Source organism: Eurytemora carolleeae, unplaced genomic scaffold, assembly GCF_000591075.1.
Source record: "Eurytemora carolleeae unplaced genomic scaffold, Eaff_2.0 scaffold1540, whole genome shotgun sequence".
NCBI lineage: Eukaryota > Metazoa > Arthropoda > Copepoda > Calanoida > Temoridae > Eurytemora > Eurytemora carolleeae.
This window is the reverse complement of record NW_019397431.1, coordinates 46,467-69,862: the sequence shown is the minus strand read 5'-3', so window position 1 is coordinate 69,862 and position 23,396 is coordinate 46,467. Positions and strand designations below refer to the sequence as shown.

Here is a 23,396-nt window from a genome sequence, read left to right as displayed (position 1 = left end):
TGTTTCGTCATATCTCGACGAATCAGAAAATAATATCAATAATCCCAACAATAAAACAGCTCTACCTCCTTTGTTCCCGGTGATACAAGTCTCGTAACCTTGGCTGGATCGCGCTCAAAGATCTATCCATCCATTGTGCTGCAATACATCACGATTCTCAGGTTCAAAACTTAAAAATATAGATCTCATCAAATTCACATATATGTCTTAAGACTACATCTACTAAAAAAGCTTACATATTATTTCCGTCAATATATATAAAACATACCATCTTTGTCCAACATATCAGGCACTTCAACACTGATCATGAATAACCCCGTACCCTTTAACCATCTTCTTACCATAGTTCTCCTCCGTCCTCAGAACAAATCCGGTAGGCTCAGTCTAAACCAACAACTATCTCTTCATATGAGTCTGAAATGAGCCGGACTTTGAGCAACTTTCTTTACGTAACTTGCAACATTTTTTGGACATCGTAATTCGTATAAATATACCAAAAAAGAAGCACAACCGCTAAAAAACTAAATGATTTGAGACCGACGTAAAAAAGGATCCACGAGTAGCCGGTGCTTATACTAGCGTTCGACTGTTATTTCACTCTGATGCACTACGTGAACTTTCTTGGATCCATCTCTAAAAATGTTTGGTTTGGTTTCTCTCGGATACTCCTTCCGGTCCCTGGATTCACCAAATCCACTTAACAGAAAGGATTTATTGGAAAAGGAAGTATTTTTGATGGAATGATTTGGAAAAATATATAAAACTTGGGTTTGATATCAATGAGGGGTTTTACATTTGTATTAATTAACTTTGATTTAAGAATGGAGGCAGAAAGAATGGACAGAAGAGAAAAGAAAGGAAAGAAAACTGTGAGAACTGGATCCAAAGGTAAACTAAGACTAGAATTATTTTGATTTTGTTGATCATATTCTGAAAATTGAAATTCTAAAGAATTATTCTATCATTATTTTCCAATTTTTGTCTGCGTTGTATCTGACTTTATGTTCGATCATTCAAGTATTTTTTAGAAAACTACTCAATCATTCATGTTCATAATGTTAGGTTCAGTTTAATTGAATCCGGGTATTTAGTCAACGACAAGAAAACTTGACAATTTAAAGATTTATTGTGAATTTTAACCATTTCTTCAACATTCTTTACACTGAGTTCCGCGCTAAACATGCAGCAAGGATACTATTTTTACATTCCTGATTAATGAAGAAGAAAAATGCCCTTTTATAAATCTGTGGGATAAACTTTTTAAAAAGTTGGTCTTACTTTTTTACAAGTTAGTTTCTACTATATTTTAGTCTTAAAAAGACTGCAGACTCCGTTGTCCGTTGTCTGGGGATTACTGATGAAGTTTTCTCCTTTTTTTCTGTGTAAAAATGAATGGGTGTTAATTGCGGTTTTTTAAAAAGTGATATGTGGATTTATGCAAGAAAAGAAAAAAAGAAATATTAAAATTCAACACTTTTCCAAATAAAAAAAATACTGTATATATGTAAGTGTCAGGGTTACCATTGTGAATTGTGAATTGGGCATGCAGTTCTTTTATTATGGAGTCGCCTGAAAATATGTCATCAGTCTCCTCCCTTTAAGTTAAATTTTTTTATTTTTTAATAATTTAGGTGGATTTTGGCAGAAGTAATGGCTTTCCTGCGAACTGGTGAATATTTTATCTTCTTTTAAAACTTTTATTTTTAATAAAATTAGACTAAAAGACATAAAATTAGAAAGATAAATCTTTTTAGGAGATTGCATATGTGCAGACTGTACTGGGACATTTTTGATATAAAACATATTTTATAATAAGACATATGTTTGAAGGTACAAAAGAATTTACGCTGTGCACTTACAGTGAACAGTCTCAGCTATGATGGAATACAATGTATTTACTGCTAAAATAAGAAATAATCATATTGTACTGTGATTTCAGTGTAAAACTAGTGAACAGTTTGTCTATTGTACATTGAACATGAACAATAAACATTGAACATGTACATTAAACAGGCTCTGGCAGTTATGCAGTACATTTCAAAGTGGATTGAACGCATGTACAATGTACATTTAATTCTGTCTTAAAACCAATGTGAAAACTGTTTAAAAACTTCAAATTTATATCCAAACAATTTTTTTTCAATTTCTCGAGCACAGAAAATTATTTCAGAGTTATAATGGGGATAGAAGATATCAAAGCACAAGTACAAAAAATTCAGGTTAATTTTTTCAGGAGTTTTAGAACTTAAAGCGGCTGAACCGATCGGGTCTAATTTTTTGTGGCTACTCGTATGTCTCTAGGGAATAGTAAAAAGCTAAAATTGTTCTTAGGGCGCTGGAAACACAAGTATATGGGTACCCTGCGGGGCAACATAGACAAAATTAAAATTTGTAATACAAAAATTTTATAATTTTCTTCAAAACTCGAAATTTTTAAAAATTGTTTCTTCCTAAACAAAGATAACCCCTTATTTTATCTTTTAGGAGGAAAAGTTGGAGAAGAAAGGAATTAAAGTTGTTAAAGAAGATATTCAAGCTGCTGAATTTGAATGGATTAAGGTAGGACACAAATTACCTTCCGTAAACGCCAGGGGCGCATACAGGGGTGCTTTGGGGGCTGAGCCCCACCTAGGAAAGTGTCTGTGATTGTATTGACGGATACAGGGTGAGCGATGGAAATTGCTCCCCTAAAGCTTTTTGGGGAAAATTGAGAGAAAAGATATTGCTGGCTCATCCCTAGAAAATTCCTGTATCCGCCCCTTGGTGATTGTTTGCCCGGAAAATAAGGGAAATTATTTTGCTGCTCTGGGGGAAAAATGAAAAAATAGACGTCGCAATGAATGTTTATCTAGAATTAACTGAGAACATTCTGACGTGGATTTCTATGTTCAGCTTCTAAGCAATTAAATTTAATTGAACACTGATCTAAGGCTGTGAATGGTTCGGCAAAATCATTTTTTTTAGTTAAATCAAGAGCTAGCAGGGATAGGGGACTCCGGAACTGTTCAAAAAGGAGAAACTTCTAAAGAGAAGTTTTATAGAAAATTTCAAGAAAATCCTCTGGTTCCTATTGGTAAAAAACTGAATTCATAAAAAGCTGTATCAAGATTGAATGATTCTTTTATTTCTGCAAAAAAAATCACTTTTGTAGAGAAACCACAATTTAAAATAATTAGTTTTCTAACTATAAACATCGATATTTAATTCATACTTGGATCATACAACTCACCATTGTGAATCGGGCATTTCCATCTTTGCATGGATGGTAACTTGAAAATACAGTTCCTTTAAGTCTTGTTCTTTAGGAGCAGGATTAACAGCTGGATGCCTTATGTTGGGTTTAGGAAAATTTGCCAGGTTTGTTCCAATTTTTCAATTCAGGAGAAGTATGTTCTCAATCGTGATTTTTCTAAGACCTTTTTAACTTTTAACTGTTGCTCTGAAAGTCGGCCATTTTAAATCATTTTCAAATTTTCTTTTCGAATTGGCGCATTTTCAAAAAAAAATCCTATTTTCCAGAAATTTTTCTCTCCAATTTTGATGTTTCGAAAATAAACGAACGCATAGACAGACAAGCAAAGTATGTACATCGATTATAATGAATAAATTGTATTCAGTACACCGGGAGTATTTTATGTTTTATTGAATAATGTGTTCTTAATATTTTTTTTTACATTTATATTTTTTTTATTTTTTCAATTTATTAATAGAGTGAATATTGTATCACAAATGCGCCCGAATAAGTGTGCCCTCTAAAACATTAGAAAATGTCGATTTTTTAAAAATGATAAATGTTGGAAACTGTTTAAAATGTGATACATGTATTGATACATGTTGATCAGGTCCGTAACCAGGATACTCCCAAGGGGATGCAAAGAAAGGTGTTGTATCATGAACCCAGGAGCACTGAGTGAAACATAATGCAGGGAGGCTGAATAGAAAATTTTCAGAATTTTGGTAAAAATCGAATAATTTTAGCTTGAATTTTATTCAATGTAGGAAACTTTCTAATTTGTCAACAGCACTAGTAATTTAGGCATGTACTTAATGTTACAGTGAAAATTCAGTATCCCTGAATTTGATGTTTTGTATGGCACAAGGAAAATTTTCATAATTTAGCTTTTAGTTCAAATTTGTAATATTGGATAACAGAAAATGTTAAAGTTTTTGATATCACTACTTACTGCTCACGTTCAATGATTTTAAATTGTCTGGACAAAATATTAAAACTGAAGACAATAAGTTTATGCGAAATGAATTTAATAATATGCACGGGAATATATTTACCACATTTTATGTATGTTCTTCATATTCGAGAGAACAACAGACCAGTTCGATCAGAAAATCTTACATCAGAGCTGGGAACTAGAATGGTGGACATTGGGATTAATGCTTGATCTACTCGTTTTCTTAATCTCCAGATTAAATATTGCTTGTTCTCCTCATGAATTTAATCTTCAGATTAATTAACAGATCGGGATTAAGGATATCACATTCTAAAGTTTTCAGCTCAGGACAAATATTTTTCAAAGAAGGGTTAATTAGGTTGATCCGAGGGAACAGCTATAGTAAAGAATTGTTAAGACATATCACAAACACAATACGAGTGGGGGATGGCACACCACACCATTTTTTCGTCCGCACCACAAATGACGTCATAACTCGCCATTATTTTTCCCTATCACTCCTTTTTCGTCTGAGCGATGCCTCTGTTTTCAAACGTATCATTTTATGCCTTTACAATTTTTTTTCAAATTTAAGCAACGTTATTCAATATGCATCTTAAATGCATTTTGTTAAAAAAATTTAAATATATTTGAGCCCAATTTAGCCAAGAAATTAAAATGTGTGTACTGAGGGTTTGTGTATTTTTTGAATTGTTATGAGTCTACGGTTACCTTCAAAAGATGTTCTTCTTTGAACAAAAAAACAGGATAAAATAGTTTAAATCCTTATAAAAGAACATGACGTAGCTCAAAATTCTAATATAATAATTTTAAAAGATTTTAAACAATGCCGAACAAAAAAAGTTTGGTCGGAACAAATAATGTTGACTTGTGACGTGATTTGTGTTCGAACGAATATGTGCCTTCCCTCCCTCACAATACAGTATTAAGAATGATACCAAATTTAGAAAACTTTGAATGTTAACATCTCAATTTTACAAGTTAAGATTATACCAAAGAACATATCTAAAGAAGGGAGGGGACGAATACATCATTGCACCCCCCTTTTAGGAGAAAGGGGGGTGCACCTGTCCCCTAACAACCCCCCCCCCCCCGCCTGGTTACTGGCCTGGTTGATACTTCTTGATACATGTTGATATATGTTAATACGGTGTTGAAAATATGGATAAATGTTGCAAGAAAAATGAAGAACTCAAAAACTCGTTCTAATTTTTAATAAATTTTAAAAATTGTTTGCTGAAATGGCAATAATTAAGACTGGGTGGTGTATTTACAAACTAATTGTCAGGTACTGAAATATTATTATGTCAATATTTCAGAAACGGACACTGTATTGGAATATATGCATGCAAGACCACTGTATATCTGTATTTAATATTTTAGAAAGGATAGTGCTGGATCACAGACTATGATGAGAGGAAGAATTGCAGCTCAGGTTAGGTTTATGATTAATTGATTATATTCAAAGTCACTAAAACCCAAGCAGACATAGCCTGCAGCACAGGATACTTTGACTGTAGGCTGATTGTTAATAATTATGCTAATATTCATTAATGATATTGATAAACATGATTAAGGTAATAAGGCAAGGATATTTAATTGTTGTTGCGTATTCTCTGCGTACATACTGAAAACAGTTCTCTCTGGGCGGGTTTGTAAACAAGAATAAATGCATCAGTAATACTGTAGCATCCGAGGAGGATAAAAGCATTTAATTTTTTCTATTTTGAATATTTACAGAAATGTTTAATATGACCAGAATATTTCGTTAATTTTTATGTGTAAGATGGTTCCCATGTCAGGCTCTGACATCCATCTTGTGTTTACTTTACCGCCCAGAGACAGTACACTGCAGTACTAAAAATGCATACACTTCTGAAATAACTATCTTTACATTTTAATTCTTTGATAATGATAATATTGTATTATTTTTTATTATTAAATTTGTGTCTTGAATTTTGAACTTTGGTTTATAATAATAATACTAATAATTGCTGACAATCCATTAATCATTAGAAATCAGGCTTTAGTTCCCGTCCATTTAAGTTCCAGTGAATTACCTACCGTTGGGAGTCTTGAAAACTTAATCTTCAATTTTCATTATTAAATCATGAATTAATATTTCTTAGTTCCGATACATCAAAACTGTATTTAAATCATAGATAATCATTTATATCACTAAAAAAATACTGTTCATTATTCATTTAATTTGTTAATGAAAACACTAATCCATTTAGAAACACCTTACAAAATATTTCAAAAATATCAATAATAAAACATCCATAAATCAGTCACACACTGAATTGATCAACACGAGAAAGGGGGGCCACAAAGCCAAGAGTCTTTTTCAGTAAAGGAACTTTCAGGAAAATAGTAAATTATTAATAGAAGTATTTCTTTTTAACAATCTGGCTTGGGCCAAGTTCTGCGAACTACCTGGGTTCGAACAATATATTGCAGGGCTCACGACATTGTTGCTTCCCCTCCCTTCGTTAAAAAAATACATTGAAAATTACTTTTCATCATCTTTTTAATATTTTTTTGGCTTTTTATGATTATTTTTTAGGCTATTACTGTAATGGCAATGTTGATTGGAGTTTCTGTTCAAATGAAGAAACAGATGGCTAAATCTAGTCCGTAGACATACACATTTGTTTGTTTTCAAACATAGTTTAGTACTGTAGAGCAAGTGCAAGGATATTTAGAAAAGTGAAGCTAGATTTTCAAAGCTTTTAAATGCCAGCAATTTTCTTCGTTGTCTTCCTTTGTAACCAAAGTACTCAACATCATATAAACCCATCATTTATCAATAACTTGAACATCTTAAAAATAGAAATACATTAGTCTGATGTTGTATGATTTTGATACAAAGTAAATCTTTTTGATGGAGTTTTTCTGGCTCCAAAGTTCTAAGATGTCTCGCATAACTTAAATAACTATCATTGATACAGTTTTAGAACATCACAATGCTTGTCATTGTTTTTATGTATATAATATTATTATTTGATTTACAAATAAATACCTCCAGTCAAGAACCACTAGGTAAAAAAAAACTGATGATTTAATCAAGAAATATAATTTAAAAGGGGTATGTTCATTAAAGCTTAAGGATGTAAACTTAAAATGGGTTATTAAATTGAAAACGTTCTATAAATAGTTTTTTTTTCTCTAAATTATTTCCCCCACAAAGCCATTAATTGTATTGACCCAAAAGTTGGCGTCACGAAAAAAAGGCAAACCTCTGTGGCTCTGTAAATTTTCAGAAAATAATTTAAGAATGGTAAAATATATTACAAAACTGTTTGCTTTTTGTCTGTCAGTCTGTTTGTTTGAACGAACATTTTTCATGAATATCTGTACCGATTTTCCTCAAATTTTAACCAGAGAACCCTGACGCCATCAGCCTCCGCTATGCAGACATGAGCCACCCAGATTTGCTAGGCACACCAAGCCTCCGCCAAGCATTAAGAGCTTCCGCTATACAGAATAGTTTCCTTGAAACTCTTGGGTTTTCAAATAGTAAAGATTTTTTTTAGAAATAGTGGCATAACAACGTAACAAGTTTATCAAAGATCAGTAGTGACTAATTATGACTAGTAAAGTGGTTTATCAAATTTAAACATTTTTACGAAAAAGGAAAACATTTAGATAAAAAATTCTGGAAGTAATTTTGCTTGATATTTTATAATCTTTGATTAAAGCGATTCCTTTTTGTTGAAATTTTTATCAGATTAAGATAATCAAATATTTGACATTCACAAGTAATCTGAATATAGAAAAATTTCTGATAAAAGGAATTACCTAAATCAAAAGATTAAAAAGATTAAAACAAAATAACTCGAGTTCAATTAAGAATTCATGTCTGCATAGCGGAGGCTCGTGGCGTCCGGGGGTTCCCTCCCTCGTAAAAACAGTTGGTTGACTTCAGGAAAAGTCGGGTTCCCAATCTAGAAATATATAGATATATTCATGTGCATCAAACGATGATTTTTATGCTATTCACAATGTTAAAATACTGATAGAGATGTTTAACTATACGGTTAAGTTAGATAATTTGGGGAAGCTAATAGGGGCTTTATTATCGCGCGACTAGTAAGATTTTTAGAAATAATCTAATTAACGTTTCTTGATTAGGATTGTGTTTTCCAGAAATTGTTAATTGATTAATTTGTATTTCTTTCTACTCTAGGGTAAAGCACTATCTCCCAATATTTCTACAAAAAATAAAGTGTTGTTATTATAATTAAGTAATTGAAGTTGAAGTCTCCAACAAAAGACGACATTATACTAGTCGGAGGGTTTTATGGGCCCTTAATCCCTCGATGTTTTGGGCAAAATTCAGGGGTTAATATATTCATAAATTATTACAAAGCTTACAAAGCTTTTTACGTTTACAAATAACATGTTAAGTTTACTTTTTTCTGGTTAATAATCATCCCTGAAATTAGTAAGGTTTATAACCCAAAACAACCTATTCGTCCAACTACCTTTCTATCTATCTATCGACGCGGCTTTTATATTGACATTGTCTAAGTTAAACAATTACGACTTAACCTTTGCAATTGACAATTTATCTCTTGGTTAAAAAAATTTATAAGTATTTAGTCGTGAAAACAGTGGAAGAAGTTAAAGCAATATGAGATGATGTGAAGAATCTAAGTTCAAAAGGAAGGAAGAAGTTCCATTGCTTTCTATTAGATTATTTTAGATTAAAGTCCGGTATAAGCTGAAACAGCCTTTTTTACAGAAATATTTTTCTAATTAAAGCATTTTCAGAGAAAAATGAAGAAGTCGACGAGCTAACCCTAGGAATTTATTTTTAACATGATCAATGCCCCTGGGATATCTATGTATATTGTATATAAAGTAGTAATCTCTCTGTTTCTTTGTATGTCCGATCTTAACGCATGAATCCCTTTTACAGAGAAATCTCTTAAAGTTTACAGGCAAAGCTGGGTTCAGAGCTAGTATGTAAAAGACATAACGAGAAATGAAAAGTTTGCAACTGTAATTCCCATGTCTTATGTCTTATCCGCCAACAATTATTTACCTCCACTCTCTTTCCACTTTTTTAATCAATGAGTTAATGGTCTTTAAATATAAATATTTGGATAAAAAAGGTTTTGGATCATGGATGGGGTTGGGATGAAGAATGAAAGCAACCAGTAACAACAGATGGATGAGAATAACACAGGATATGGAGCTTCGGATTCTAGTGATGNCAAACTTATATAGAAATTAAACTTTTTACATATCAAATAATGGCCCATCCAAACTTATATAGAAATTAAACTTTTTACATATCAAATAATGGCCCATCCAAACTTATACAGAAATTAAACTTTTTACATATCAAATAATGGCCCATTCAAACTTATATAGAAATTAAAATCATGCAAATTTAGTCGGACGAATCATCCAAACTGAATTGTACGTCAGTGAAAGCAGTCCAGTCTCCATAGAACACATTTCCTCCCGAGATGATAGTAGTCCTGAATTCGTCGATAAAATCTCGTCTGAGAGTAGTCCTGAAATGTTTGTAGACGAAATCCCGTTACATAGAGAATTCGCGTTTGAAGGTCTTGAAATCGACTGGGTTCATATTATTGAATCAGGAAGCTCATCAGTTTCCTTCGCGTCATCAAATACAGTAACAATACCTACAAGTTTCATTTCTACAAATCCTGTAAACAATACTGTAAAAGCTGACACCATGTGCCCGTTTAATGTTATAAATTCTCAAAATAGTGACGAAGAAATCCCCAAAAATTTTGTATCAAATCTTGACAAGGATCATGTTCGGTTCCGTAAAGATGAGTTGATTGTGAAATCCGCGAATAATGTGACCGGATCACCAGTTCTAGAACAGACTGCAAGTGCAGGGTCCAAAATGAATTTTGTTAATCTAATTCCAGAATGTGATATTTTAAACCAAAGTAATTATAATCTCGTGAACAAAAACGAACAGTCTCCTGTTCATGTTCATACTAAAGTAGAATGTCCGGACAAAACTTTGAAATATGAACATCAAGATTGTGTAAGAACTAGGAGTTTAAAGGGAGAAATTGAAAAGAAACCAGGGAAGCTATCAGGAAACGAACGAGGAAAAACAACGGAATTTTTAAATCAACAATCAACATCAAACTGGACCGGTAAGAAACATTTAGAAATTAAATTTGTAACAAAAAATATTAGATATCTCAAATTCTTTGAAGAAAAAATCTAATTTTTAGTCCGAGATAAAGAGGTTTTTTATATCGATAAGTGTATTAATTTCTGTTGGCGTATTTCAAATAAATGTTCCTTAAAATGAATCAATACTTGAGGTCAATTACAAATAGTTACCTGTGTCTTAAAGGCACTGTAATACTAATTTTAAGTGACCCTCCATGAAAAGATTGTAATTGTCCGATTAACAATGGCACCCTTAAAAAATTGTAAGATTATTTATGAATTTAACATAAATGTTCGAAATTTTAAAAACTAATTATTTTCAATTTTTGTTTCTTTACAAAAAAGACTTTCGCATTTCTGCTTCAAGAAAATAAAGACGTTTTCAAAATTAAACTCTTAAACCTAGAAAAATGACAATATGTCCCACATTATTCATTAGATAATGTTTTCAAGAGTATTGTTATAAATCGGGCATCGTCATCTTGGCATGGAAGGTCACTTTAAATTACGCTTACAGTCCCTTTAACGTTTTTTTAAAGGTGGAGACTACCATAGTTTGGACCGTTCAGAAATAGAAGTTAAAATACTGCAAGCTCTTCACGCAGAAGAAGATATTAGTGCACAGATGCGTGTACTTAATAACCTTATTCTTCTTGATCAGAAAGACAGGAAATCATTCAAATTAATGTTGATTATCTTACTAAGTCAATATTTAGGCCCATAAATCTGTGGAACAGAAAGACTTAGGCTGCGGTTTTTGGTTTTTGATATTTTTTATGAATCTTGTATTGAAGTCTATTTCAATATATATTATCTATTTTATATCTATATTGCTTTGCTGATGCGTTGTTTAAGACATTTTCAATCAATTAGTTTCATTGAAAATAATATCAGTTTTCACCAGTATCGGTTTAGTTTAGATTCAAATGTTTTTTTTTACTAACTTTAATCATGAATCTCTGTAAATTTAATTATTTCAACCCCGACCCCACGCCCGCCCTCCCGGCCCTTTTTTATTCAAACAGCTTGTTAATTTTAATTAATAAAAGTACGGAGCATTCACTGTCCATAGCAAAGTACACAATTATGCTTGTACTCTTTTTGTGTAGTGTGAACATTGATCTAGTCCTATTGAATCCCTGATATTTACATTGTAACTCTGAAACCAGGGTCTGTTAGATTGCATCTCTGGGGATGCAATAAAATTAATTAGGTATTTTCTGCGGTTTTACAACCCCGATAACATTAATTAGATCTAATTTATGAACTCGAAAGTATGTGTTACAAAACTTAATGGATTTATGAAACTATTTTTACTCACTTCATGTTGAATTTTTTTATGAACGTGATATAAAATTAAATTAGCTGTAGATTATAGCAAGTGTGCCATAAAGTTTTAATTGGTTCCCAGATTTTCTCAAGAAAAATTTAGGATACTTGCAAAATAATTTGTTCAATATAAATGAAAATAAAATTTAAAATTATGTGTTTATTTCTGCTTTCTTTTAAAGCTTATTTATCTAGAAATAGTCATTGCAATATAACAAGTACATAAACGTTTCATAAATTTATCTATAACACTATTTTCCCCTCATTAAAGCTCGGGACAAAATATAATCCGAAAAGGCTTGAATCTTCTTGATATAGAAAATTTCTGTTCAAAAACGTTATAGCACTGCGAACCAAAATAATAATGTTATAAATTGTTATTGCAGTTTTTAAAATCCGAAAAAGGTAGATTTTGATGTAAATTTAAATGTTATTCTTTGTTAAGAAGTGGGAAAATCTTCATAAAATTTGTTTAAAAGTTAAAAAAAATTACAAATATCTTCATTCACGTGATGTTCTATTTTTGTGTAAATTATTTCACTACTGCAACAAAAAATTATTTGAAGTAAGTCATGGATGTATAAATATTAAATATCCGTTTTGAAAAACTTAATTCAAAAAAGTTAAAAACTTTTAAAGCTATAAATGATGACAATGAAAATAACATCTTAACAACAAATAACTGGGGATGGAAAAAAAATATCTAATCAACATTCTTAAGCTGTTAAAGAATCTTTTACAATAATCAAATCAGCATGTTTTGATGATTTATCTTTTTTATTTTTGAATAACTAAAAAAGTTTTGATATTTTCCCCATACTCTTACAAATACTCGCAATAGACATCGGATTCAAATACAAATTTGATCATGGTCTATTGTTTGGTCAGAGAATCGGCATATACCACTTTTTCATGAACACTCCCTTTTAGGCGTTAGAGGTTCAGTTTCCTGGATGCGGAGCTTACTGTTTTGGTTCCTCTGTGAATGGACTTGGTAAACAAATAGATTAGATTCGCTAATAAAACATTTAACATTCACGTATGTCTGACAAGTATTAATACTTCAAAAATTTGAATTTCATGATAAAATCAATGAACAAATTTGAATACAATTTTAGGAACGAAGGAGAGTGATGTCGATATTCATTTAGGTGAAAAATCAACTTATCATTTTAATAATTTTAACTCTTGGAATATTGTCAATTTATTTTGAGTGCCCCTTTAATCTTTATATCAATGAGATTGAAAATTTAAAAAAGTGTTTCAAACTTGTTTTTATGAAGAAATAAACAGCGGGAATATTTTACTTGTTCTCTCTAAACCACTAGACCATTAAAACCTTTTATTTAGAAAACGACTAATTCATTTTCAGTCTTAATAATGTTTACTTTAATAAATAACCCCTCCTCCAAAATATAAGCTTTATCTTTTATTATACTTTGTCTGTTTAAATATTTTATAGTTTGTTTGTTTGTTTGATTGTATCGTACAATTACAAACGTCAAAAAGGCTAAACCGATTTTCATAACATTTTGTTAATCCACGGAAAAATATATTGAAATCTGCGAACTTTTTGTTTTTGTTTTATAACGTATACCAAGAGAAAATGTTTACAGAGAAACCAACAATTATAATTTGAAATAGAGGATGGGCGCGAAACGCCCTGAAAGCCTAGTACCTTGCAATATTGTTACTTATTAAAAAAAAATATTCTATTCTACAGCCCACAATAAAAATCCTTGATTTTTAAAGATTTGTTGGAAATGATTCTGTTTGAAAATATGGTTAAATTAATTTACGTTGTACCAGATTTCAGGTTTGTTTTAACGATAATGGATTCCTGAAAAAAAGAATCCACTTAAGTATCTTGTTCGCTTAAATATTTTTTTTTAAGTATGATAATTCCAGTCAATCGTTCCGTAGAACTTCAATTATTTTCATTACAGTATACACCTCAACAAATTTGTGTGGGACCTCACATGACCTCAGGGAACATTTATTGATGCTTGGAATTACAAAAAGTTGTCTCCAAAAATTTGAATTTTTAAAAAAAAAATTAAATCTCCGAAAAAATATTTAAAAGTCCGCGAACTTTTCTTTTCTTATTTTTTTATATGGTACAAAGAGGAGATGCTCACAGATAGAACCGTATTTAAAAATTGAAATAGTTCCAACAGTCTAGTAAAGTAAATTTTAATATACTAGGCATCTTCAATTTCAACTTCTAATTGTTGCTTTATCTATGAGCATTTTCTCCTTGTGAACACAAAACAAAAAAGTTCGCGGATTTTATAATATTTTTTTGTGGACTTTTAAACTTTTACAAAAATAAAAAACTTATAAATACAAATTTTTCTAGGTCACACACAAAATTTGGGTCCCGCCGGTTCAGCCGTTGTAACGTTAATTGGATACAAACAAACAGAAAAGCAAAGTTAAAGATGACAGTGGGATGAATCGGGAAGACAATATGGCCAAAAAAAAATTTAGACCTCGAGGAGCAGCTGAATCTGGACAGATCACGGTTAAACCGGAAACGGAAGTTTGAGATACTTGAAGAAATACTCCGCTCTAATAGTCAGTGTGCTCACGTTCAACCAGTTCCTAACGCAAAGTAAGATTTTTCTCACCGCTTCAGTTCTTATTGATTTGGGGTTTGGTAAATCAACCCTTCTTCTAATTAGTTAAATGCTGATTCATAAAGGAACCCTTTAGACCTTTATTTTTTTTTTTTTTTTTTTTTGTTAAGAGATTATTTCGGTCAATGTTTTTTTCAGCATAAATCTAGTTATATTATAGAAACCCCTTTTTTATCAAGTTTCAGATAGAAGAAGATATAGATTTTCAGATGTAAAACCATTTTTTTTCTTTTACTTTGCTCGATTTGAAATGTAAGTAATATTACAGGGTGCCTGTCATAAAATTCCACCATCTGCCAACTGGTCTTTCCTGTGATCTTTCGTTTAAGAACAAGATGGGGGTGTTCAATAGTCAGTTCATCAAATCTTGTGTTAACATGGATGAAAGGTAACTAGGCTTATATTAACATGGATGAAAGGTAACTAGGCTTGTGTTAACATGGATGAAAGGTAACTAGGCTTGTGATAACATGGATGAGAGGTAACTAGGTTTGTTATAACATGGATGAAAGGTGACTAGGTTTGTGATAACATGGATGAAAGGTAACTAGGCGTGTGTTAACATGGATGAAAGGTAACTTGGCTTGTGATAAAATGGATGAAAGGTAACTAGGTTTGTGTTAACATGGATGAAAGGTAACTAGGCTTGTGTTAACATAAATGTAAGGTAACTAGGCTTGTGTTAACATGGATGTATGGTAACTAGGCTTGTGTTAGCATCCATGGATGAAAGGTAATTAAGCTTGTGTTAACAATTACATGGATGAAAGGTTACTAGGCTTGTGTTAACATGGTTGAAAGGTAACTAGGCATGTGTTAACATGGATGAAAGGTAATTAGGTTTATGTTTGCATGGATGAAAGGTAAACAGACTTGTGTTACCATGGAGGAAAGGTAACTAGGCTTGTGTTAAAATGGATGAAGGGTAAGTAGGCTTGTTTTAACATGGATGAAAGGTAATGAAGCTTGTGTTAACATGGATGAAAGGTAACTAGGTTTGTTTTAACTTGGATGAAAGGTAATTAAGCTTGTGTTAACATGGATGAAAGGTAATTAGGCTTGTGTTAATATGAAGTTTAGGTAACTAGGTTTATGTTAACAAGGATGAAAGGTAACTAGGCTTGTGTTAACATGGATAAAAGGTAATTAGGCTTGTGTTAATATGGAGTTAAGGTAACAGGGCCTGTGTTAACATGGATGAAAGGGTACTGTTAACATAAATGTATCTGAAGGAATTTTCTGAATTCCCTGTTTTTAAGTTGACTTTTGTTCAGGTTTCAGTCCCTCTTCACAACTATCAAATTCCTTCTGAAACACCAGGGTAAGAAGATTAAAAAAAAATCTTTATTATTTTTGACAGAACTTAAACATACATTCACTCATAAAATCAAAATAGATACAACATTTTCGTATTTTTACATATAATCACGTAATTGAGATTATCATTATTATCATTATTATTATCATAATATTTACATATATTAATATTAGGATCAGGATCTGTATCTGTATCTGTATATTAGTGTATCAGAATCAAGTTTTTAGTATCAGTTGCATTAGCGTTATTATTAGCACTAGTTTATTATTTATTATGACTGATGATTTCTAAAGGTTTGACAGGAGGGGGTGGAGATAGAATAAACTGTAATAGGTTTACAAGCTACGCAGTCACACTTATGCTAATATTCTACTTGCAACAGCTAGGTAGGCCAATAGTATTAACATGATGAATTCAAGGATCTGAATTCTAAAAATCTCAGCAATTTTTATATCGGAGTACAGCATTGAAAAGGTTAAAAATGAACTTTTGTAAAAATTGGTATATGGACAATGGACATTGTACGTGAACTGTAAGCCGTGTTCCAAGCCCCTGAACCTAAAGGGAATGCAATTTGATTTAAAGCAGTTCTTTTCTAAATGTATTTATTCATTAAATATTGGTCTGTTTTGTCTGGTCATGCCTAAAACTGTTCTCTCCCTAGGACATTGCGAACTTCTTCGTGAATAGATACATATTGATCGCTGGGAGCCTTAAACTATGGATTGTTTTTTTTAAATGATGAAAATAATAACAATATAATATTGTTCTTACAAAAAAAGTGTAATAATCAAAATTAAGGTTGTAAAATTAAAAGAAAAACCGTGGAATAATTTTGATTATTACACGGAAAATTGATAAATAAATAGATCAGCTGTTACAAAATCAAGAAATATTGCGGATATCTAATATAATGCGAATGTGGTATCATACTAATATGTTCAGAGAACCCTATCCTACCTCCTGTAGCTGAGATATTGGAGTTGGATGGTATGGATCCGGAGTTTAACATAAATGGCTGGATATTCTCATTTTCATTTGAGAATATCGTTTCTGTTAACAAGGTCAGAATAGGGACATTCCTTCAAAGAAATGTCTTGAACCAAAAACTTTTAAATCAGAAAAAGTCAATTCATGTAGCCCAACTTATCTGAGTTTAAGATTTGTTCAGATTGCAATGATGCCAGTTTTTTAATTTTTAATCGGGCAATTATAATATTTTGGATCCAATCTGCTAGCTTAGATTTATTTAAAAACACTTGAACACTCTGAGGATAAAATATTTAACATAAATGGGAAATAACCAAATTTCTTCAGCAAACATAAAAGAACCGATCCGAATATCTGTATACAGTTCAAAATAAATTTTGAAATTTCCTGACATCTAATTACTTAATATTTTAAATTATGTAAACAATTTAAAAATGAATGTCTAATGCTTGGATTAAAGGGACTGCAGGTATTATTTTAAGGAACCATTCATTTTATTATTATCGAGATTTATTTTTACAAACATATATAGATTAATAAAACATGGTGCAGATACTTCAAAAAACAAAACAAACAAATGTTTTAACTAAGTCAAATAATTTACATTTATTTTCTAGTTTTTATTAACATTCTGTTTCAAGGTAATCTAGTCCGCTGTAAACTTTAAGTGACATGTCCGATGCACAACAGTACTCTTTAAAGTAAATAATGCTGATTAAAAGTTTTGATTGTAAATTGTTTCAGAATCTGATGAGTCTAGAACAACTGCTAACTGGGTTCTTTGAATTTTACAGGAAGGTTTTATCATTATCATTTATGGGTTACTTCATTGATCCCTGGATTCATGGATTCATAGATTCATAGATCCCTGGATTCATGGATTTATTATCATTCATTCATTCATAGATTCATGGATTCATGGATACATTATCATGGATTCATGGATTCACGGATTCATGGATTTGGAAACTGGAATTATAAAAATTTAATTTGAATGTGCATTAAAGACAAATATGTAAAATGCTGAATAACTTGTAAAATGAAGTTTAAGCCTAAACCTTAGTTATGACTTTAATTGATTATGATGATGATAATTCTCAGTACGTTCTATTATGAGTTCATAATCTGCCCGTTCTTTGGCACAGAGATAACCCATGAATCATTTAAGGTAAATTTAAAACATTTAAAATGGTTATCAAAAGATAATGTCATTTAGAGACGTAAACAGAAGGGGGGCCAATGGTATTAAATGCCAAGCCTCCCTGTAAAGAATCAAATTATGCCCCATCCTATCCTACTAATCCTGTTTTCGTTTCTTTGCCATTAGTTCAGAAGAAAATCTAACTTCATTCTGAATAATGACATCAAATATTATTTTTTTTATCTTCCACTAATAAAAATATATTTATGTTTTTATAGCTGAATTTTTTACTTCAATGTGAAAAATAAATTATTTAATATTTTTTTTAGTTTTTAAACTTCAATTAACTATTTTATTTCATTGCCGGTTAAATCCATTCTAATCTCGTTTCAAAGTAATTGGAGTAGAATTTCTCAAATAAAGAGTTGATTTGATTTGATACGTAAAAAATAAACGTAAGTTGAAAATTTGTAAGTTAAAGGATACAGACAGAGGCCGAATTTAAAGAATTTGACCCACAGCTTAAATTTAAGCTGCGGCACAAATTTGGTTGGTTCCACTTAAAATTGTATTCAAGATTTAAGCCGGCGCTCAATTGAAATTGGTTTTGACGGATTTAAGACGCGGCTCAAAATGATTAAATTCGTACTCTGGTTACTTTAAATTCAATATTTGAATAATAAAACAGTAAATTATAATAAAAACTTCGGAAGAAATGTATTAACAGAACATTTTTCACTAAATTCATCAATCATCAAGCATCCTTTCTTTTTCTGGCAACGTTTCTAATTTAAATCCTTTTCTTATTTTTATTTAATATAATGACAAAGGTTAAAAATCAGTGCAGTTGTACTTTCCACTACATAGTTACAAACAATACAATTACAATAAAGTAAATTTTGTGATGTATTAAGGAAACAATTATTTGGTCCATCAACACAATTGTTTTTCCTTCAACGTAACTCTTTTAACCCTGTTCCTGTAGTTTTTTTTTACATAACTCAAAAAGTATTGGTCTGAAGCTGTTGAAATTTTCTGACTTTTCCTACATACCCAAAGCCATCCCTTTAGGCATAAAACCGGGCTTTAATACTAACTGCCTGAGTCCTCAGGCACATTGCCTGAATGACTCTTTTTCCTGTAACAAACTAAATCTTTGTTTTGACCCACTTCCACTTGTCAGATTTTAGAACTTGGTAAATCAATGATTTTTATGAGAAAATTAAAAGAATTTTTTGATATAAGGTGTTTAAAGGGGGGGGGGCTTTCCACTTGATGTCCAATAGCCCTTCCCCCCTCCCCCCATAAATTTTAACCCATTTAAAACAGTTTTAAAGATTTTTCAAAAAAAATCATTCATTATTTTTAAGAAGAAACAAAGATATGTTTAATATTTATATTGATTTTCAAAACTAGTTTAGTATTAACTTTTTAAAGAAAGGTAAAAAAAAACTTTTTATCTGACAGTTTTCATTGATTTTCTTCAAAAGAAATTAATATATATTTTAACTCTAATCTAAACAAGTGTTATCAATCATAAAAAGAATATTTAAAAAGATATTTATCAGAGTTTCATGTTAAGTTGATGAAATCAATTATTATATTTCCAAATAACAACAGATTTATTATGAATATATATGAATAATACTAGGAAATCTTACAAATATAAGCATATTATTAACTTTCTAAGGAGTTCTAAAACCGAACAATATTATTTTGGTTTCTTAATCATAATTATATTTTTGTCTCTTGAAAAGTTTTTAAGTTCTAGGCTTCCAGGGCGCATAAATTCAAATTTCTGCAGGGCCTATTAAAAGCTTAAATAAAATATTTAAAAAAAACTGATAAATTGTTAATTGATGCCATTCTGAAAAATTAACTTTTTTGAAACTGAAGAAATTTATATTTAAATTTGAAAAAAATGTTTTGAAGTTGAATGTTTAGTCTCATGGGAGCGAAGCATGAATAGTTAAAATGAATCTGAAGAATAAATTTATAATTAAATTTAGCTAAAAAGTTTTATTTTTATAGAACAGAATTGAATAGAGTGATGATAAAAACAGTATTTGAATAGTAAAAAATAATCCTTTCTTGTGTAAACGTTTTATTAATTTTAAATATTCTTTTTTACAGTTTTTTTTCATATTTAAAAAAAATTGTTTACGCCCGTAAAAGTTTTATTTTATTTATTTTGAATAAATATATATTTCGAATTTTTTAGCCTATGTTCCCTAGGATACCCATGGGTTTCCTTATGAAAATTCTGCCCATTTGGTCTAGCCGTTTGGTCATCAGCTAACATATAAGATTATATATATGTACGTTTATGAACAGTATCCTCTCCAGTGGCTCCAGCTCCCTCCATCCCATGAGCAGCATGACATCCAGCAGCACCTCTTCTTCAAGTCAGCATCATTGCAAAAACTGACTCTCCAGTGGGAGGCTGCGTGTTAAACAGCCCCTGGCTATCAATGCCTCCCCGTCTCAAGTTTATAAATATGTTTTAAAATATGATATTTTCTATGTTTTTGGCTTGGGACAAATATATATATTTGATTTGATTTGATTTGATATATATATATATATGAGCAGAGATCTTTATTATTTAGATATTTTTGTTATAAGACATGATGTAGGGATTTCATGATTGTACTTACTACAATCCAACTATCTCCCTTTTCTTGGTTAGGATTGTATGAGTGTTATTGTTATTGTTATTGTTTTTTATCATTTGAGATGGTAACAACTAAGTCATTTTTGCAATGATATTTTGGGTTGAATACAACAACATCTTAAGAAAATTTGGAAATAAGTTTAAAATGACTTGTTAAAAATAGTCAGTGTTATAAAACAAAACGAAAGATAAATGTATGAAAAACAAAAGAAAATTGTACAAATATATGCTGAAAAATAATAAAATAAAGTTATTAATCAAATAAAATAAAAACTATCAGAAAATCAAAATAGATTTTTTTATGTTTAAACAAGAATTTTCAAGGTTTTTCAATTTCTGCATTTTTAATTATTTGCCAACATGTCTGCAGTCACTTGTTATCACTTTTATCGACAGTTTGTGTTTTTCTTCTTGTTTATCATGAATTTTAATTTTATGTCTTGTAGTTTGATTTCGGTTATTGTTTACTTTTATTTTAAAACATCACAAAAAGAGGTGATTAGAAGCTTATTCTTAATATTTTCTATTTAGATGGTGTTTTGATCAGAATACTGTGTACAAGCGAGGACTCCAGATAGGAAACCCTATTTGTGTTCAGGTATTATGTACCGTGTACAGGTATTTTTTGTGAACAAAATTTTTGTTGATTATATCAATATTAAAGAAAATAAAGAACAAACCCTATTATTTGTTGACTTGTAAACGTTATATTAATAATTAACATCCATATCAGTTAGTTGATTTTTTAGTTCTTACTCTTTACTCATGAAAATGTTTTAATTTTAGCCATTTACTACAAATAAAAACTGTAGGCGTAATTGTATGTGATACTCCACAAAGCCCGATTTACAACGGCTCCCTTAAACCCATTGTTTGTTCGTCAAGTACATAGATATGTGTATTAGTCAGCTGAACATTCAAGTTCAGACTGTACACAGCACACACTTGTATTTTCAGCTGAATACAAACAGGTTTTGAGAAGTTTACACACACATATCTCCGTACTCGACAAACAAACAAATGTTTTAAATGTACCGTTGTAATTCTGGTATTGCCATTTTGCATTGAAGGTCACTTGAAATTACGCTTACAGTCCCTTTAAATATGAAAACACCGACTCTAATGAAAGAGATTTTAATTGATTAATGCTAAATTCAGATTTAGTTAAATCATATTTTGAAAGAATATTATTATATTTTGATAGGAAAACGCATACAAAAAATTCATGAAATTTTCCTTTTTCAGCCCCATTTCACCAACATTATGTATGGTTTAAAGTTCAAAGCCTATTTTTACTTTTATTTTTGCCCATTACAGGATCCGTTTGAGCTGAATCATAACGTGACCAAAAACGTGGACATCACTACATTACGGTAAACCATCATTAATCATTGCTCTTATTACATTGATATTAGACAGTAAGCGTACTTTCAAGGAACCTTCCATGCAAAGATGGCAATGACCGATTCACAAGGGTACCTCGGAAACCTTAATCTGATCAAAAATGTTAGAGATACCTTTGTTCTTTCTGACTGGAAAAGTGTTTAATTCTGATAATTTCTCCACTGCCTCATTAAAGCAAGAAATACGAAAGCCAATTTAACAGTTAAGCCTCAAAAGAGATAAGCAATTTAAAGGAACGACAACATGAAGATTTAAATTATACTTAATCAGACAAAATTTTCGAGGGTGCTGTTTCATATCGGGCATTGCCATCTTTGCATGAAGAGTCATTTGAAAATAGAAATACTGTATTCTAATTATGTTTGTCTAGACGGTTCCGAAAATACTGCTGTGAATGCGTGAACGTGTTTACAAGTGTACACAAACCCTCCGCTGGAATTAGAAGTCAGCATTTCCCGCATTTACTGGAACCTATGTCTCCGCGCCGGGGGGATGCTGCAACTAAAAATGTTGATTTGTCAGTTTCCGTTTCAAATGAAGAAGGGATTCTGCGCTTGATAAATATAAGGTAAACTAGCGATTGGTTCTTTAAAAAAAAAATTATGTTTATCAGGCATTTTCTATAAAAAAATAAAAGTTTTTTTGTTTTTCTCAATCTATTCCCATATTCTTGGCTATATCTTTTTTTCAGTACTGACAAGTGTTTAAAAAGTAAGATATAAAAATTAATCGAACACTTTTACCTGCACTAAACCTGATACACAAATCTACAAGATCATAATCTAAATATAGACATTAACAAATTTATTATTTTTATGAATTTACTTAAATTAAAGGTTATCAAAATTAATTTCGATAAAATAAACGTTAATCATCAACTGAAAATAGATTTTCATTCATTATTTTTGAAATTCTTTGTATCCGAGAAAATGAATATATTTTAGTATGCCTGAGAAAATGAATATATTTCAGTATGCCTGAGAAAATGTATATATTTCAGTATATCTGAGAAAATGAATATATTCCAGTATATCTGAGAAAATGAATATATTTCAGTATGCCTAAGAAAATGAAATTATTTCAGTATATCTGAGAAAATGGAATTATTTCAGTATATGTGAGAAAATGAATATATTTCAGTATATGTGAGAAAATAAATATATTTCAGTTCAGTATATCTGAGAAAATAAATATATTTCAGTATGTGTGAGAAAATGAACATACTTCAGTTCAGTATATCTGAGAAAATAAATATATTTCAGTATATGTGAGAAAAGGAATATACTTCAGTTCAGTATATCTGAGAAAATAAATATATTATAGGATATCTGAGAAAATGAATATTCTTCAGTTCAGTACATCTGAGAAAATAAATATATTTTAGGATATCTGAGAAAATGAATATATTTTAGTATATCTGAGAAAATAAATATATTTTAGTATATCTGAGAAAATGTTTGATGAATATGATGACCGGCATCTCATTCCTCAAGCTGGGAACTCGACCCCGACCTGGCCTTCACCACCTACCCTTCCCTCT

The 23,396-nt window shown here is 30.7% G+C and overlaps 3 protein-coding genes across 3 annotated transcripts; all 3 read left to right on the top strand.

Moving 5' to 3' along the window:
* Window positions 1–781: 781 nt before the first annotated feature.
* LOC111714253 (HIG1 domain family member 2A, mitochondrial) lies at window positions 782–7,490 on the top strand. Its single transcript, XM_023489317.1, has 8 exons — window positions 782–888; window positions 1,632–1,669; window positions 1,755–2,219; window positions 2,485–2,559; window positions 2,965–3,073; window positions 3,306–3,357; window positions 5,571–5,622; window positions 6,754–7,490. Exons 3-8 carry the CDS (start codon window positions 2,178–2,180, stop codon window positions 6,826–6,828), a joined length of 405 nt encoding a protein of 134 aa, XP_023345085.1. The 5' UTR covers window positions 782–888; window positions 1,632–1,669; window positions 1,755–2,177; the 3' UTR covers window positions 6,829–7,490.
* Window positions 7,491–9,573: 2,083 nt separating this feature from the next.
* LOC111714251 (uncharacterized) lies at window positions 9,574–11,098 on the top strand. The gene is made up of 2 exons (XM_023489316.1): window positions 9,574–10,339; window positions 10,901–11,098. Exons 1-2 carry the CDS (start codon window positions 9,721–9,723, stop codon window positions 11,083–11,085), a joined length of 804 nt encoding a protein of 267 aa, XP_023345084.1. The 5' UTR covers window positions 9,574–9,720; the 3' UTR covers window positions 11,086–11,098.
* A 1,523-nt stretch (window positions 11,099–12,621) lies between these two features.
* On the top strand, window positions 12,622–17,868 carry LOC111714250 (speckle targeted PIP5K1A-regulated poly(A) polymerase). Its single transcript, XM_023489315.1, has 9 exons — window positions 12,622–12,684; window positions 12,809–12,841; window positions 14,181–14,304; window positions 14,598–14,717; window positions 15,604–15,650; window positions 15,941–16,033; window positions 16,593–16,711; window positions 17,382–17,431; window positions 17,739–17,868. The coding sequence occupies exons 4-9, from the start codon at window positions 14,665–14,667 to the stop codon at window positions 17,851–17,853; spliced, it is 477 nt and encodes a 158-aa protein (XP_023345083.1). The 5' UTR covers window positions 12,622–12,684; window positions 12,809–12,841; window positions 14,181–14,304; window positions 14,598–14,664; the 3' UTR covers window positions 17,854–17,868.
* Window positions 17,869–23,396: the final 5,528 nt, after the last annotated feature.

What these genes read in the sequence shown, in the direction of transcription:
- LOC111714253 (XM_023489317.1), top strand. Translation starts at nt 2,178, where the DNA reads ATGGGGATAGAAGATATCAAAGCACAAGTACAAAAAATTCAG. An exon ending in CACAAGTACAAAAAATTCAG is followed by an intron (nt 2,220 to 2,484) that starts GTTAATTTTTTC and finishes TTTATCTTTTAG; the next exon opens with GAGGAAAAGTTGGAGAAGAA. An exon ending in AAATCCTCTGGTTCCTATTG is followed by an intron (nt 3,074 to 3,305) that starts GTAAAAAACTGA and finishes CTTGTTCTTTAG; the next exon opens with GAGCAGGATTAACAGCTGGA.
- LOC111714251 (XM_023489316.1), top strand. Translation starts at nt 9,721, where the DNA reads ATGTTTGTAGACGAAATCCCGTTACATAGAGAATTCGCGTTTGAAGGT. An exon ending in ATCAACATCAAACTGGACCG is followed by an intron (nt 10,340 to 10,900) that starts GTAAGAAACATT and finishes GTTTTTTTAAAG; the next exon opens with GTGGAGACTACCATAGTTTG.
- LOC111714250 (XM_023489315.1), top strand. Translation starts at nt 14,665, where the DNA reads ATGGGGGTGTTCAATAGTCAGTTCATCAAATCTTGTGTTAACATGGAT. An exon ending in ATTCTACTTGCAACAGCTAG is followed by an intron (nt 16,034 to 16,592) that starts GTAGGCCAATAG and finishes TAATATGTTCAG; the next exon opens with AGAACCCTATCCTACCTCCT. An exon ending in ATATCGTTTCTGTTAACAAG is followed by an intron (nt 16,712 to 17,381) that starts GTCAGAATAGGG and finishes AAATTGTTTCAG; the next exon opens with AATCTGATGAGTCTAGAACA.